This window comes from Eleutherodactylus coqui, chromosome 12, assembly GCF_035609145.1.
Source record: "Eleutherodactylus coqui strain aEleCoq1 chromosome 12, aEleCoq1.hap1, whole genome shotgun sequence".
Taxonomy (NCBI): Eukaryota; Metazoa; Chordata; class Amphibia; order Anura; family Eleutherodactylidae; genus Eleutherodactylus; species Eleutherodactylus coqui.
Window position 1 is genome coordinate 126,147,135 of NC_089848.1, and position 17,844 is coordinate 126,164,978.

At 47.0% G+C, this 17,844-nt stretch overlaps 1 protein-coding gene across 1 annotated transcript in view; it reads left to right on the forward strand.

Annotated features, from left to right (window-relative positions):
• Positions 1 to 17,844, forward strand: part of MALRD1 (MAM and LDL receptor class A domain containing 1) — a 460,314-nt gene that overhangs the window by 68,522 nt on the left and 373,948 nt on the right. The window contains exons 5-6 of the mRNA XM_066584724.1: positions 1,555 to 1,647; positions 14,215 to 14,401. Coding sequence (XP_066440821.1) covers positions 1,555 to 1,647; positions 14,215 to 14,401 — 280 coding nt within the window. The remainder of the gene's footprint in view (positions 1 to 1,554; positions 1,648 to 14,214; positions 14,402 to 17,844) is intronic.

The window sequence follows — 17,844 nt, forward strand, 5'->3', positions numbered from 1 at the left end:
AGGGACATGGGCTTATGGCTGCCATTAGTGACATGGGCTTATGGCAGCCATTAGGGACATGGGCTTATGGCTGCCATTAGGGACATGGGCTTATGGCTGCCATTAGGGACATGGGCTTATGGCTGCCATTAGGGACATGGGCTTATGGCTGCCATTAGGGACATGGGCTTATGGCTGCCATTAGGGACATGGGCTTATGGCTGCCATTAGGGACATGGGCTTATGGCTGCCATTAGGGACATGGGCTTATGGCTGCCATTAGGGACATCGGCTTATGGCTGCCATTAGGGCGGTATGCATGATACCGATGTCAGGGACCCGGGCAAATAAATCCCCAAACTAGCATTTCAGCTGCCGCTTACCTGCTACTAACCAGCCGCTGCTTGGGAACTACCAACAAACTGGGTTCCCAGCATGGTGCCCTTTATTTCCCATAAATATATAGGCTCCAGCTAATAATGTGTCCCCCTTCCCTCCATTAACACATTAAAGGGGATGTACCAAAATTGACTTTCAGCAACTATCCACAGAATAGATGATAAACGTGTGATTGTTGCAGTGCTCACAACTGACACCCCCAACAATCTTGAGAACAAGGTTCCCATCTCCCCCTCTAGCGACTGTGGGCTCATGGCTCCCAAGGGGTGAAGAGAAGTTGGGGGCTCCAAGATGAACTTTTGCACCCAGGCCCATGAGCCTTTAGCTATGCCCCTGCACCCACCTACAGTGACATGGATATTTAAATAGAGTTGCATAACACATGTGCCACCGCAGCTCCATTCATTTCAATGGTACTGATGGAACTAGCCAAGAGAGGGACACCTAATTGGTGGGGTCTCAGCAGACTCCCATTGATCACTTTTATTGCTTTCCTGTAGATAGGTTATAGAAGTCAATCTTAATACAACCCCTTTAAATATATTGTAAGGGCTTCAGGGGTTACATAAAGATCTTACTATTCCCCTTTATTCCCAAATTAGTGGTCATTGTGCTGGATATAATCTAAATGTACACAATGTGGTTTAAAATGGAGGTTAAAGGGGTGTTGGCACCTGAGCCATACATGACCGAGATGGGAACACTGGTATTTTATAAGGTGGCCAGGATGACAAAAACAGTCAGGATCAGCTGAGCTACGCTGTTTCCATAATTCCCAGAGAAGCAAAGGGGATTTATGCAAAACAGCGCGGCACAACGAGCTGTACTGTTCCCGCAGCTCCTGACTTATGGAAACAGTGTGGCCTGCTGAGCTCCACTGTTCATGTAACTCCTATTGACTTCTAGGGGAGTTATGGAAACGGCATAGCCAGGGTTCTTGGCTGTTTCAGTCTGCCTGGCCGCTATACTCAGGGTCCCTTACTCAAGGTAAGTGCTTTTCCCAGACGTTGGACCTGCATCTATTGGACCTTTATGACTTATCTTGTTAATATGCCATAAAACTTTGATGGACATACCCAGGAGTTCATTTGCCCGTTTTGGGCCCCAGATATTTCTGATGGGCAAGTATGTGCTCATAATGTTCATATTTAGACCTGACGGAGTTAATCTTCCTAGAAAGAAATAATACTCTTTGAAGAAAATGTGTCAACTGAAGGCCAGTGGGTGGAAGGAGAAGTGTGCCTGCCGAGGAGCTCCGAAGACATGCAGGTATTGAGTGTTTGTTGTTATGCATCTTCCAATTAGCAATGATTTAGCTCTTTAACTCTTAAAAACAGCTCTTACTGTATCCAATGGCAGCAGATGATAGAGGGGAGATGCTGAGCTCAGGGATATATGGTTATTTTATTATATGTTTGGGTATTTTTTATGCAAAAAGTTCTGTAGATGCTGCCAGAACTCATATAGAGAGCCTGTGAGTCCTGCTTTCACCACCCACTCACAAAGAAAGCCTGTGAGTCCTGCTACCTCCACCGACTCACAGAGAGAGCTTGTGAGACTCATGTCAAAAGTTCGCTTCAGCTGGATCACCGAATTTGGGCAAAACGTGTGGTTCAGTCCGAATTGGTTCAATCGGAACCAAATACCCCTATACTGGTCTATAACACTATCTAAGAACCATAAAAGTCCTTTATAATACTCTTTGGTCAAGGAGTGTATCTAAGAAATTTTGAGCTGTTTAAGGCAAATTAATGAAGAAAACTAAGAAAGAAGAAAAAAGTTTTTAAAAAAATAGGTAAAGGAAGAAGGAAAAAGATTTTCTTTAGAGATGAGCGAGCACGCTCGGATAAAGCAGTTACACAAGCAAGCATCGCTCTTCTTGAGTAACTGTTTACTGGTCTGAGCAGGCTCTGGGGGGGTAGGGGGGGGGGGACGAACAGGGGACGGCGGGAGGTAGCGAGGGGAAGAGTGAGAGAGATCTCTCCCCCCCCCCTCTACCCCTTGCCGTCCCCTGCTCACCCCTGCCCCCCCCTCGCCCCCTGAGCCCGCTTTATCCGTTAGTGCTCTCTCATCTCTAATTATTTTACCTTCGATTTCCTCTATTTTTACTTTTTTCTTTTCTCCTCTTAAAAAGAAAAAGAAGAATTTCAGTGGCGAGACGGACCACGTGATGTTTGGTTTGTGCTAAAAAGAAATTCTAGCAAAATCCAAGCTGAAACGGGGTTCTTCTGTTTCAATTAACCTAACACTGTGAGTCCTACTTCCTCTGCCAATTTTCAGAGAGCCTGTGAGTCCTGCTAATCCTGTCGGCACATAGAGAGAGCCTGTGAGTCCTGCTAATCGCATCCACACATAGAGAGAGCCTGTGAGTCCTGCTAATCCCATCCACACATAGAGAGAGCCTGTGAGTCCTGCTAATCCCATCCATACATAGAGAGAGCCTGTGAGTCCTGCTAATCACGTCCACACATAGAGAGAGCCTGTGAGTCCTGCTAATCACGTCCACACATAGAGAGAGCCTGTGAGTCCTGCTAATCCTGTCCATGCATAGAGAGAGCCTGTGAGTCCTGCTAATCCCATCCACACATAGAGAGAGCCTGTGAGTCCTGCTAATCCTGTCCATACATAGAGAGAGCCTGTGAGTCCTGCTAATCCTGTCCACACATAGAGAAAGCCTGTGAGTCCTGCTAATCCCGTCCATACATAGAGAGAGCCTGTGAGTCCTGCTAATCCTGTCCACACATAGAGAGAGCCTGTGAGTCCTGCTAATCCCATTCACACATAGAGAGAGCCTGTGAGTCCTGCTAATCCTGTCCGCACGTAGAGAGAGCCTGTGAGTCCTGCTAATCCCATCCACACATAGAGAGAGCCTGTGAGTCCTGCTAATCCCATCCACACACAGAGAGCCTGTGAGTCCTGCTAATCCCATCCACACATAGAGAGAGCCTGTGAGTCCTGCTAATCCTGTCCATACATAGAGAGAGCCTGTGAGTCCTGCTAATCCTGTCCGCACATAGAGAGAGCCTGTGAGTCCTGCTAATCCTGTCCGCACATAGAGAGAGCCTGTGAGTCCTGCTAATCCTGTCCGCACGTAGAGAGAGCCTGTGAGTCTTGCTAATCCTGTCCGCACGTAGAGAGAGCCTGTGAGTCCTGCTTTTCCCGTCCACACATAGAGAGAGCCTGTGAGTCCTGCTAATCCTGTCCACACAAAGAGAGAGCCTGTGAGTCCTGCTAATCCTGTCCACACATAGAGAGAGCCTGTGAGTCCTGCTAATCCTGTCCACAGGTAGAGAGAGCCTGTGAGTCCTGCTAATCCTCTCCGCACATAGAGAGAGTCTGTGAGTCCTGCTAATCCTGTCCATACATAGAGAGAGCCTGTGAGTCCTGCTAATCCCATCCACACATAGAGAGAGCCTGTGAGTCCTGCTAATCCCATCCACACATAGAGGGAGCCTGTGAGTCCTGCTAATCCCGTCCACACATAGAGAGAGCCTGTGAGTCCTGCTAATCCCGTCCATACATAGAGAGAGCCTGTGAGTCCTGCTAATCCTGTCCACACATAGAGAGAGCCTGTGAGTCCTGCTAATCCCATTCACACATAGAGAGAGCCTGTGAGTCCTGCTAATCCTGTCCGCACATAGAGAAAGCCTGTGAGTCCTGCTAATCCCATCCACACATAGAGAGAGCCTGTGAGTCCTGCTAATCCCATCCACACATAGAGAGAGCCTGTGAGTCCTGCTAATCCTGTCCGCACATAGAGAGAGTCTGTGAGTCCTGCTAATCCTGTCCACACATAGAGAGAGCCTGTGAGTCCTGCTAATCCTGTCCGCACATAGAGAGAGTCTGTGAGTCCTGCTAATCCTGTCCATACATAGAGAGAACCTGTGAGTCCTGCTAATCCTGTCCACACATAGAGAAAGCCTGTGAGTCCTGCTAATCCCATCCACACATAGAGAGAGCCTGTGAGTCCTGCTAATCCCATCCACACATAGAGAGAGCCTGTGAGTCCTGCTAATCCCATCCACACATAGAGCGAGCCTGTGAGTCCTGCTAATCCTGTCCACACATAGAGAGAGCCTGTGAGTCCTGCTAATCAATCCTGTCCATACACAGAGAGAGCCTGTGAGTCCTGCTAATCCTGTCCACACATAGAGAAAGCCTGTGAGCCCTGCTAATCCCATCCACACATAGAGAGAGCCTGTGAGTCCTGCTAATCCCATCCACACATAGAGAGAGCCTGTGAGTCCTGCTAATCCTGTCCATACATAGAGAGAGCCTGTGAGTCCTGCTAATCCTGTCCGCACGTAGAGAGAGCCTGTGAGTCCTGCTAATCCCATCCACACACAGAGAGAGCCTGTGAGTCCTGCTAATCCCATCCACACATAGAGAGTGCCTGTGAGTCCTGCTAATCCTGTCCATACATAGAGAGAGCCTGTGAGTCCTGCTAATCCTGTCCGCACATAGAGAGAGCCTGTGAGTCCTGCTAATCCCATCCACACATAGAGAGAGCCTGTGAGTCCTGCTAATCCCATCCACACATAGAGAGAGCCTGTGAGTCCTGCTAATCCTGTCCGCACATAGAGAGAGCCTGTGAGTCCTGCTAATCCTGTCCGCACGTAGAGAGAGCTTGTGAGTCTTGCTAATCCTTTCCGCACGTAGAGAAAGCCTGTGAGTCCTGCTAATCCTGTCCGCACATAGAGAGAGCCTGTGAGTCCTGCTAATCCTGTCGGCACATAGAGAGAGCCTGTGAGTCCTGCTAATCCTGTCCGCACGTAGAGAGAGCCTGTGAGTCCTGCTAATCCTGTCCATACATAGAGAGAGTCTGTGAGTCCTGCTAATCCTCTCCGCACATAGAGAGAGTCTGTGAGTCCTGCTAATCCTGTCCATACATAGAGAGAGCCTGTGAGTCCTGCTAATCCCATCCACACATAGAGAGAGCCTGTGAGTCCTGCTAATCCCATCCACACACAGAGAGCCTGTGAGTCCTGCTAATCCTGTCCACACATAGAGAGAGCCTGTGAGTCCTGCTAATCAATCCTGTCCATACACAGAGAGAACCTGTGAGTCCTGCTAATCCTGTCCACACATAGAGAAAGCCTGTGAGCCCTGCTAATCCCATCCACACATAGAGAGAGAGCCTGTGAGTCCTGCTAATCCCATCCACACATAGAGAGAGCCTGTGAGTCCTGCTAATCCTGTCCATACATAGAGAGAGCCTGTGAGTCCTGCTAATCCTGTCCGCACGTAGAGAGAGCCTGTGAGTCCTGCTAATCCCATCCACACATAGAGAGAGCCTGTGAGTCCTGCTAATCCCATCCACACACAGAGAGCCTGTGAGTCCTGCTAATCCCATCCACACATAGAGAGAGCCTGTGAGTCCTGCTAATCCTGTCCATACATAGAGAGAGCCTGTGAGTCCTGCTAATCCTGTCCGCACATAGAGAGAGCCTGTGAGTCCTGCTAATCCTGTCCGCACATAGAGAGAGCCTGTGAGTCCTGCTAATCCTGTCCGCACGTAGAGAGAGCCTGTGAGTCTTGCTAATCCTGTCCGCACGTAGAGAGAGCCTGTGAGTCCTGCTAATCCCGTCCACACATAGAGAGAGCCTGTGAGTCCTGCTAATCCTGTCCACACAAAGAGAGAGCCTGTGAGTCCTGCTAATCCTGTCCACACATAGAGAGAGCCTGTGAGTCCTGCTAATCCTGTCCACAGGTAGAGAGAGCCTGTGAGTCCTGCTAATCCTCTCCGCACATAGAGAGAGTCTGTGAGTCCTGCTAATCCTGTCCATACATAGAGAGAGCCTGTGAGTCCTGCTAATCCCATCCACACATAGAGAGAGCCTGTGAGTCCTGCTAATCCCATCCACACATAGAGGGAGCCTGTGAGTCCTGCTAATCCCGTCCATACATAGAGAGAGCCTGTGAGTCCTGCTAATCCTGTCCACACATAGAGAGAGCCTGTGAGTCCTGCTAATCCCATTCACACATAGAGAGAGCCTGTGAGTCCTGCTAATCCTGTCCGCACATAGAGAAAGCCTGTGAGTCCTGCTAATCCCATCCACACATAGAGAGAGCCTGTGAGTCCTGCTAATCCCATCCACACATAGAGAGAGCCTGTGAGTCCTGCTAATCCTGTCCGCACATAGAGAGAGTCTGTGAGTCCTGCTAATCCTGTCCATACATAGAGAGAGCCTGTGAGTCCTGCTAATCCTGTCCACACATAGAGAAAGCCTGTGAGTCCTGCTAATCCCATCCACACATAGAGAGAGCCTGTGAGTCCTGCTAATCCTGTCCGCACGTAGAGAGAGCCTGTGAGTCCTGCTAATCCTGTCCGCACATAGAGAGAGTCTGTGAGTCCTGCTAATCCTGTCCATACATAGAGAGAACCTGTGAGTCCTGCTAATCCTGTCCACACATAGAGAAAGCCTGTGAGTCCTGCTAATCCCATCCACACATAGAGAGAGCCTGTGAGTCCTGCTAATCAATCCTGTCCATACACAGAGAGAGCCTGTGAGTCCTGCTAATCCTGTCCACACATAGAGAGAGCCTGTGATTCCTGCTAATCCCATCCACACATAGAGAGAGCCTGTGAGTCCTGCTAATCCTGTCCATACATAGAGAGAGCCTGTGAGTCCTGCTAATCCCATCCACACATAGAGAGAGCCTGTGAGTCCTGCTAATCCTGTCCATACATAGAGAGAGCCTGTGAGTCCTGCTAATCCTGTCCGCACGTAGAGAGAGCCTGTGAGCCCTGCTAATCCCATCCACACATAGAGAGAGCCTGTGAGTCCTGCTAATCCCATCCACACATAGAGAGAGCCTGTGAGTCCTGCTAATCCTGTCCATACATAGAGAGAGCCTGTGAGTCCTGCTAATCCTGTCCGCACGTAGAGAGAGCCTGTGAGTCCTGCTAATCCCATCCACACACAGAGAGAGCCTGTGAGTCCTGCTAATCCCATCCACACATAGAGAGAGCCTGTGAGTCCTGCTAATCCTGTCCATACATAGAGAGAGCCTGTGAGTCCTGCTAATCCTGTCCACACATAGAGAAAGCCTGTGAGCCCTGCTAATCCCATCCACACATAGAGAGAGCCTGTGAGTCCTGCTAATCCCATCCACACATAGAGAGAGCCTGTGAGTCCTGCTAATCCTGTCCATACATAGAGAGAGCCTGTGAGTCCTGCTAATCCTGTCCGCACGTAGAGAGAGCCTGTGAGTCCTGCTAATCCCATCCACACACAGAGAGAGCCTGTGAGTCCTGCTAATCCCATCCACACATAGAGAGAGCCTGTGAGTCCTGCTAATCCTGTCCATACATAGAGAGAGCCTGTGAGTCCTGCTAATCCTGTCCGCACATAGAGAGAGCCTGTGAGTCCTGCTAATCCCATCCACACATAGAGAGAGCCTGTGAGTCCTGCTAATCCCATCCATACATAGAGAGAGCCTGTGAGTCCTGCTAATCCCATCCACACATAGAGAGAGCCTGTGAGTCCTGCTAATCCTGTCTGCACATAGAGAGAGCCTGTGAGTCCTGCTAATCCTGTCCGCACGTAGAGAGAGCTTGTGAGTCTTGCTAATCCTTTCCGCACGTAGAGAAAGCCTGTGAGTCCTGCTAATCCTGTCCGCACATAGAGAGAGCCTGTGAGTCCTGCTAATCCTGTCGGCACATAGAGAGAGCCTGTGAGTCCTGCTAATCCTGTCCGCACGTAGAGAGAGCCTGTGAGTCCTGCTAATCCTGTCCATACATAGAGAGAGTCTGTGAGTCCTGCTAATCCTCTCCGCACATAGAGAGAGTCTGTGAGTCCTGCTAATCCTGTCCATACATAGAGAGAGCCTGTGAGTCCTGCTAATCCCATCCACACATAGAGAGAGCCTGTGATTCCTGCTAATCCCATCCACACATAGAGAGAGCCTGTGAGTCCTGCTAATCCCGTCCACACATAGAGAGAGCCTGTGAGTCCTGCTAATCCCATCCACACATAGAGAGAGCCTGTGAGTCCTGCTAATCCTGTCCATACATAGAGAGAGCCTGTGAGTCCTGCTAATCCCATCCACACATAGAGAGAGCCTGTGAGTCCTGCTAATCCTGTCCACACATAGAGAGAGCCTGTGAGTCCTGCTAATCCTGTCCGCACGTAGATAGAGCCTGTGAGTCCTGCTAATCCCATCCACACATAGAGAAAGCCTGTGAGTCCTGCTAATCCTGTCCACACATAGAGAGAGCCTGTGAGTCCTGCTAATCCTTTCCACACATAGAGAGAGCCTGTGAGTCCTGCTAATCCTGTCCGCACATAGAGAAAGCCTGTGAGTCCTGCTAATCCTGTCCACACATAGAGAGAGCCTGTGAGTCCTGCTAATCCTGTCCACACATAGAGAGAGCCTGTGAGTCCTGCTAATCCTGTCCGCACATAGAGAGAGCCTGTGAGTCCTGCTAATCCTGTCCGCACATAGAGAAAGCCTGTGAGTCCTGCTAATCCTGTCCACACATAGAGAGAGCCTGTGAGTCCTGCTAATCCTGTCCACACACAGAGAGAGCCTGTGAGTCCTGCTAATCCTGTCCATACATAGAGAGAGTCTGTGAGTCCTGCTAATCCTGTCCACACATAGAGAGAGCCTGTGAGTCCTGCTAATCCTGTCCATACATAGAGAGAGCCTGTGAGTCCTGCTAATCCTGTCCATACATAGAGAGAGCCTGTGAGTCCTGCTAATCCTGTCCACACATAGAGAGAGCCTGTGAGTCCTGCTAATCCTGTCCGCACATAGAGAAAGCCTGTGAGTCCTGCTAATCCTGTCCGCACATAGAGAGAGCCTGTGAGTCCTGCTAATCCTGTCCACACATAGAGAGAGCCTGTGAGTCCTGCTAATCCTGTCCGCACATAGAGAGAGCCTGTGAGTCCTGCTAATCCTGTCCACACATAGAGAGAGCCTGTGAGTCCTGCTAATCCTGTCCACACATAGAGAAAGCCTGTGAGTCCTGCTAATCCTGTCCGCACATAGAGAGAGCCTGTGAGTCCTGCTAATCCTGTCCACACATAGAGAAAGCCTGTGAGTCCTGCTAATCCTGTCCGCACATAGAGAGAGCCTGTGAGTCCTGCTAATCCTGTCCATACATAGAGAGAGCCTGTGAGTCCTGCTAATCCTGTCCATACATAGAGAGAGCCTGTGAGTCCTGCTAATCCTGTCCACACATAGAGAGAGCCTGTGAGTCCTGCTAATCCTGTCCGCACATAGAGAAAGCCTGTGAGTCCTGCTAATCCTGTCCACACATAGAGAGAGCCTGTGAGTCCTGCTAATCCTGTCCGCACATAGAGAGAGCCTGTGAGTCCTGCTAATCCTGTCCACACATAGAGAGAGCCTGTGAGTCCTGCTAATCCTGTCCGCACATAGAGAGAGCCTGTGAGTCCTGCTAATCCCATCCACACATAGAGAGAGCCTGTGAGTCCTGCTAATCCCGTCCACACATAGAGAGAGCCTGTGAGTCCTGCTAATCCCATCCACACATAGAGAGAGCCTGTGAGTCCTGCTAATCCTGTCCACACATAGAGAGAGCCTGTGAGTCCTGCTAATCCTGTCCGCACATAGAGAAAGCCTGTGAGTCCTGCTAATCCTGTCCGCACATAGAGAGAGCCTGTGAGTCCTGCTAATCCTGTCCACACATAGAGAGAGCCTGTGAGTCCTGCTAATCCTGTCCGCACATAGAGAGAGCCTGTGAGTCCTGCTAATCCTGTCCACACATAGAGAGAGCCTGTGAGTCCTGCTAATCCTGTCCACACATAGAGAAAGCCTGTGAGTCCTGCTAATCCTGTCCGCACATAGAGAGAGCCTGTGAGTCCTGCTAATCCTGTCCACACATAGAGAAAGCCTGTGAGTCCTGCTAATCCTGTCCGCACATAGAGAGAGCCTGTGAGTCCTGCTAATCCTGTCCATACATAGAGAGAGCCTGTGAGTCCTGCTAATCCTGTCCATACATAGAGAGAGCCTGTGAGTCCTGCTAATCCTGTCCACACATAGAGAGAGCCTGTGAGTCCTGCTAATCCTGTCCGCACATAGAGAAAGCCTGTGAGTCCTGCTAATCCTGTCCATACATAGAGAGAGTCTGTGAGTCCTGCTAATCCTGTCCACACATAGAGAGAGCCTGTGAGTCCTGCTAATCCTGTCCGCACATAGAGAGAGCCTGTGAGTCCTGCTAATCCTGTCCACACATAGAGAGAGCCTGTGAGTCCTGCTAATCCTGTCCGCACATAGAGAGAGCCTGTGAGTCCTGCTAATCCTGTCCACACATAGAGAGAGCCTGTGAGTCCTGCTAATCCTGTCCACACATAGAGAGAGTCTGTGAGTCCTGCTAATCCTGTCCATACATAGAGAGAACCTGTGAGTCCTGCTAATCCTGTCCATACATAGAGAGAGCCTGTGAGTCCTGCTAATCCTGTCCACACATAGAGAGAGCCTGTGAGTCCTGCTAATCCTGTCCGCACATAGAGAGAGCCTGTGAGTCCTGCTAATCCTGTCCATACATAGAGAGAGCCTGTGAGTCCTGCTAATCCCATCCACACATAGAGAGAGCCTGTGAGTCCTGCTAATCCTGTCCACACATAGAGAGAGCCTGTGAGTCCTGCTAATCCTGTCCGCACATAGAGAGAGCCTGTGAGTCCTGCTAATCCTGTCCGCACATAGAGAGAGCCTGTGAGTCCTGCTTGTCTCACGATTGACAGCACTACATCTATACAAACTCATACAGAAAAAGCTGTCAATTTTGGCATGCAATCAAAACCAACAACACTCTGGCCATGAGCAATAACTATGAATTGGATCCCCCTAAAATGTAACTTTTATTAAATTGCTCAGAAGGTAGACCAGAGCCCGACATGTTTCACCACCGAAGTGGCGTCTTCAGGGGAATAAAGGAGCTATGAAGACGTCACTTCGGTGGTGAAACATGCTGGGGAGCTCTGGTCTACCTTCTAAGTCAGTATTAGACAGCAAGCATTGTTATCTCACGCTATTAACCCTTCGTGTTATCGTTGTTACTAAAAGCACAGCTAGATAGTCGTATAGCTTCCCTCCACGTGAATTGCTGGAGGATGGTGTGGCAGGTTCTGATGACCAGGCTATTCAGTCAGATGCTCTAGGCAGCGCTATGGAGGCTTCATTGCACCTCCACTTAGGAGGACTTATGTGATGGTACTGGTCTTCATTCGGAACGCGCCTGATCACTTTTTGACCACTCATCCTTCTCTCCAGTACTGGCCTGCTGAACAACGAATGCCAACATAACTCTAGACATAGACTGCCAGCTATCTGACTATGGGATGACATTGATAGAGTGGATGCAATGAACCACAATACAATAGTATATATATACGTCTGCATGTATACCGGGCGTTTAAGTATTTTCCTTTCCATGGGCAATCTTTTTGTTAAGCAGTTTAATTAATGTTATATTTTAAAGGGATCCAATTCAGAGTTATGCTTATGGCCAGAGTGGATTTGATTATAATAGGACTGGATTGGATTTTCCTTTTTTCTGATTTTTATGGCACATAGACAGGTGAAGCGCTAGTCACTGGCTCCCGAGTCCTGGCAGCAGCTAACCTGATTTTTTTTTTTTTTACATGAAATTGATGAATAGGAACTATATATGTCGGTGTTCACCGGCTGCCCCCAGATATGAGACCGCACAGAAGTTGGGTTTACCAATTAGTATTTTTCTCATGCAGTCTCTCTCCCAAATGCAAACACGGGGACATATGGCATTTGAGCCCAAATTGTAGCTTTTTAGCCCCACAAAGCCGGTGTAATGGCCAGTATGCCGATGTGCAATCAGTTGCAACACGGAGAGCTTATGTGAATAAGCCCTAAAGTAATCCACCTACAAAGTTCTGTAACTTTTTCTGTGTACTGCAGGTAAAGCTGCATTGAATGTTGGACACCTCCTAAATAGTTCACGTCCCGCGAAGAATCATTAATGTCATTCCGGTAATCACTTATCTTGTAATGTCTGCGGGATTTTTCCACGACACATTTGGGCTGCTTGCTTGTGAAAATCCACTATTATTCTTAAGTAACTCTGAGATTTGACTTAATTCTGCCATGAATCTCCACAGGCCTGTCAGGCTGCTGGCAGATTTGCGCAGGACATAACTTGTTTATTGGATCCATCCCTTAAAATTATTTGCGTGTCAATCATCATTAACCCCCTAATAGTCACATTAAAATTGGAAAAATCATCCCAAAATGTCACTTTTCTTTATTGCAGATTTTGAATTGGTCTCATGTAAATATATTTGGCCCAGAACTCGGTTGTCTTCAATGCATTTTAACCCCTTAATAACATAACTAATTTTAGTCTTAAGAACCATCAGTAAATCACTTCCCCTTTTATGTTCCAGCGGTCATAACTCTTTTATTTTTCTTCAATGATCTTGCGTTTTACGGGACGAGTTCTAGTTTTATTGGAATCAATTTCTGGTGCATATAATGTTTTGAATAACTTTTATTAAAGGGCTACTCCAGCGAACCCCCCCCCCCCCCCCCCCCACACACACACACACACACATTTTTCCATACCTGCCCCTCATCTGATGGCCTGTCACATTCTGGAGGTTTCCTCCGTGTATTCCAATCACTTGCTATTCTCCTCTATTATACCTGTGGGACAGGAGCTGTGTGATCATCATCAGTAACTGTAGCAGGAATGTCTGTGCCCCCTCTAGGCAGTTTCTGTGTTAGATCCAAGTCATAGCATCACGCAGACTGAGAAAATGACTAAAAACTGAACACATAACACCAAGTAGATCCAAGCTGGTCCAAACTGAGATCACACAAAAGAGGAGCTATATAATCTATTACAGAAAAAAAAAAAGACAGGAGTGGCTCTTTAACCCAGGGGCGTAACTATAGAAGATGCAGGGGATGCGGTTGCACCTGGGCCCAGGAGCCTTAGGGGGCCCATAAGGCCTCTCTTCTCCATATAGGGAGCCCAGTACTATGAGTAAAGCATTATAGTTGGGGGCCACGTTACAGGTTTTGCATTGGGGCCTAGGATCTTCAAGTTACGCCTCTGCGTTAACCCCTCCACTGAATGGGACTCAGCTACTCTTAGGCCAGGGGACCGATGGACATGATGTCACATGCCTGAGAAAATGTCAATCAACTGACAGACGGGGTTCCTGGACGATGGACCATCACTGATGAATTATTGATGACCTATGCTGAATATCAATGCTATTGTCCAGAAAACCCATTTATTTATTGTACTTATTTATGTAGCACCTACATATTACGCAGCGTTGCACATCACTTGATATTGGTTTGGTTCCCTTTGGGACTCACAACCTATATTCAGCTATTAGTATGTGTTTAGACTGTAGGAGGAAACCCACCCAACGCAGGAAGAACATACAAACTCCATGCAGATGTTGTTCTTGGTCAGATTTGAACCCGGGACCCCAATGCTAACTGAGCACTTGCTTACTGCACTAATTAGACAGATCTGCTTAAGTGATTTTGTATGTGTTTGACAAGTTAGCATACGGGTAAACTGTAATATGTGTCATTGTGCGCACAATTGTTCTTTACGGGCTTTTCCAGGATAAGAAATACATGGCTGATATTTTTGCTTTCCACAAGCAGCGCCCACCTATCCACAGGTCACATGTGGAATTACAGCTGAGCCCCATTCACTTTAATTGAGTGGAGCTGCAATACCAGACACAACCTGTAGAGAAGTATGGCACTGTTTATGGGAGAAAGCAGCCATGTTTTTGTAATTTCACACAAGCCATTAATGCTTTAAATGAAATATCAGAACAATTAACATATCTACTGTATTATCTACAGCTTGCTTTCGAAGGAACAGTAAGGAACATCAGTGCGGTTATCGCCTTAGATGAATTTAAATGCACTTGCCGCAAAGATAATTCTGGAATTCAAAGTTCTATTAATGGAGCGCTCATCAATGATGAATCAAGAAACGACCCTCTGGATGAGTGCCGTGATGATAGTGATGAAGACCTTACAGTTTACAGTACGTCTCACTCTAAGTACCATTGTTAATGTGTAGTACAGATGAGTCCAGCATGAATGGGTGGAATGATGTGAATATAGATATTTACTGCATATCTTTATGCTTCTGATTTCATAAAATTGTGCCATGTTTTCTTTGATGACATAGAGGCTATGGAAAGCTTTGGGTATACAAAATTAATACAATATATATCTTACTAAGTCCCTACAGAAAAAATGATGCAATATCTGTTTTTTTGCATTGAGTTTTCCTTCTTTTGCTTTTAAAAAGTCTCATACTTGGTTTGCAGGCTCTCCTACATTCACATTTTTGGATTTGCGGTGTTCCCAGCACTGGTCAGCTGGTCTCCTTCGTGAATGTGCACAGGCCCAGTTCCCCTCTCTTTTTTCAGAGGCTGTGTAGCATAGCCACGCCCACTCAATACTACACAGCTATCTCTCATCCTCTTTCTGAGTAGCTGCTGGTCCCATTTACACCTTACTGCTGATAAAAGCACAAAATTCCCCAGAGTGAATTACATCCCTCTGTAATAGTAGCTTCCTCTGTCCTTCTGATCTCCTCCACCATCCCCAACACTGTCATACTGCCCTCTGTAATAGCTCAGTGGAAAGGCAGTGAATGCACCTTCATAACAAGGTAACAGGCTAGGGGAGGAGCTGTCAGTTTACTCTGACTGACAGAATTCGCTAAAATTTCAGTCTTCCAGTCTGCAGTGCCTTGGAAAACAATATAAGCATAGAGATCAAATAATTAGAAATCTTTAATAAAAAAAATTACAGAAAGTCTTAATTTTCAGAAACAGATTGATTAAGAAAAAAGAGTGTAAGGGTGTGTGCAGCCTCTGAAGGGATTGTCTGGATCTTTACTATTGATGACCACCAATAGTTGACCGGAGGGAGTCCACCACATGGAATCCCTGCTGATCGTTGGGCCCGCTGTCATTGCAGACAGTTGGAAGCAGGCATACATTATAAGGGTTTTCTAGGTCAGAACTATTGATGACTTGTCTTCAGGAGAGGTCATCACAAGTTGACTAGTGGGGGTTCACCACTTGGGACAACCGCCAATCATCTGTTCACTGGACAGCTGTTAGTGTGTACAGAGTCAGTAGCAGACAGCTATATACACATTGCAGCAGCCCGGGTTTGTATTGCAGGTACAGCTTCCAGTAAATTCAGTGGACACACTGCCTGTTCTGAGGATGCATGTAGGTCATCCATAATTCAGATCTGAACAACCTCTTTAAACATTGATATACTGTATATGTACCACAATATGTTCCCACAATATGATGCTCCTAATGGCATTTTCCAGCATTGTGCTACTGATGGCTAGTGAGCAAACCAAAAAATATGAACTTGTTTTAGTTCAAACTTTGATAAAACCGCGGTTCGGCACGAACCAAAACCTCACGCAGTTCTTGGTCATACTTACTAAAGTTCTTCTTTTTTTCCCTTCTTTCCATCTTTTCCTTCTTTTAAAAAGGAAAAATGAAAAGAAATAAGGAAAAATAATCTTTTTCCTTTTTTTTCTTTTTCCCTTTTTGTTTCTTCTTCATTTTTCTTCTCATTCCTTCTCCATCTTCTTCCTTATTTTTCCTTCTTCTTTTTACTTCCTTCCTTCTATCTACTTTTTTTCGATAAAGTTTCCCTTAACATCGGCCCATAAGTACTTAAATGCACTTCTAGGTGACCTAAGAGTGTTATAGAGGGCTTATATGGCTTAGATAGTGTTATACACAGAAGTATAGGTGAAGTTCCGGTTCAATTTTAACTAATTCAGACCGAACTGAACCAAACTTTTTGCTCAAATTTGTCAAATCGGCCAAACTGAACTTTTCAAATGTTTGCTCATCACTACTGATGACTAGAGATGATCGAGCATACTCGCTAAGGCAAACTACTCGAGCGAGTAGTGCCTTATTCGAATACCTGCCCACTCGTGTCTAAAGATTCAGGTGCCAGCAGGGGGTGGGGAGCGGCGGGGGAGAGCGGGGAGGAACGGGGGGGGAGATCTCTCTCACTCACTCTCTCCCCCCCGCCCCCCGCTGTTCACTCCCGCAACTCACAGCTCTTCCCCGCCGGCACCCGAATCTTTAGAGACGAGCGGGCAGGTACTTGCATAAAGCACTACTCGCTTGAGTAGGTTGCCTTAGCGAGTATGCTCGCTCATCTCTACTGATGACCTATACTCAGATTAGATCATGTATAGCAGATTGACGTAGGTCCAATGACTGGGATCCCTGACCAATCAGCTGGTGTGAACTAGCCGCAGCGAGCCTGAAGACTCACAACACCACCCACTGTGCTGTGGCCAAGAATGTTATTGCAGCTCTCATAGTATGGTGACAAATCTGCCTTAAAGGGTTAATTTAAACTTCAATGAAAAAGAAAAAAATATGTATTCACATGAGACATTAAGATTAAGATCAAAAGTAAAATATACAGTATATATATATGTTCCGGGCCCCACAGGCTGATGTATCGGTAGTATATTGGTATTTGGAATGACATCCTTCATATTACGGCGCGGTGAGACACAGCAGAGGTTACTATGGATGTAAATGTTCTGAAAGCAGATTTGCTATCTTGATTCAACTAATTAATTTAAGTGAGCTCCCCACAACCTGCGCAGTAATCCGTGGGAAATACCGACTGCTGCTTCAGATGTAAAATACAATCCATCTATCACTCGCAAAGCCACAAATTGACTTCATGGAAGTTGTATTTGCCAAAACCTGGATTATGTAAAGGTAAACAAAATCGATGTAGAATGACTACAAAAGAAACCCGAATCTGGACCGTCCTGCTGCCAATGTTGCTGGAAATTGCACATAATCCTTAAAAGCTTTGGACACCTTTTAGGGGGCAGATATCTGTAGATTCAGTAAGAAACATGTATTTTAGGCTGACAATCATTTTTGCAATGGGGTTTAATTAAAAATGTTGCAGCGTTTGTCTTCTGCAGCTTCTACACATCACTGTATACAGACACTGCAGTCGGAGTATCAGAAGGAGATCCCTCAGTGAGGCTGGACTGCCGGCTTAGGGTCCTTTCCCATGGGATAACTGTCAGGTCGGTGCTTCAGTGAATGGAGGTGGAGCGGCTGGAGATGGCTTCGTCTGCTGCCTCCGTTCACATCGTCGTTTGATTTATGCCTGCAGAAACTGAATGATGAATGAATTGTCATTCATTGTTCTGTTGCTGCTGACACTTCAGTATCAGATTCCCACGATCCAGCGACAGTCAGAACGATGATCATTCAGTGTAAACAGCCCTTAGTTCCCCTCTGCTCTCTCCTCTCCTGCATCTTATCAGCTAATTTATGACCATAACAAAATTTATCTTAAAGGGCCCTCTCTATTGAAATGTGTTTTTTTTTCCATTCATTATGTAGCTATACTCCCGGTTTATATGTCTGCCGGGGTTACCTTGGTTAATTA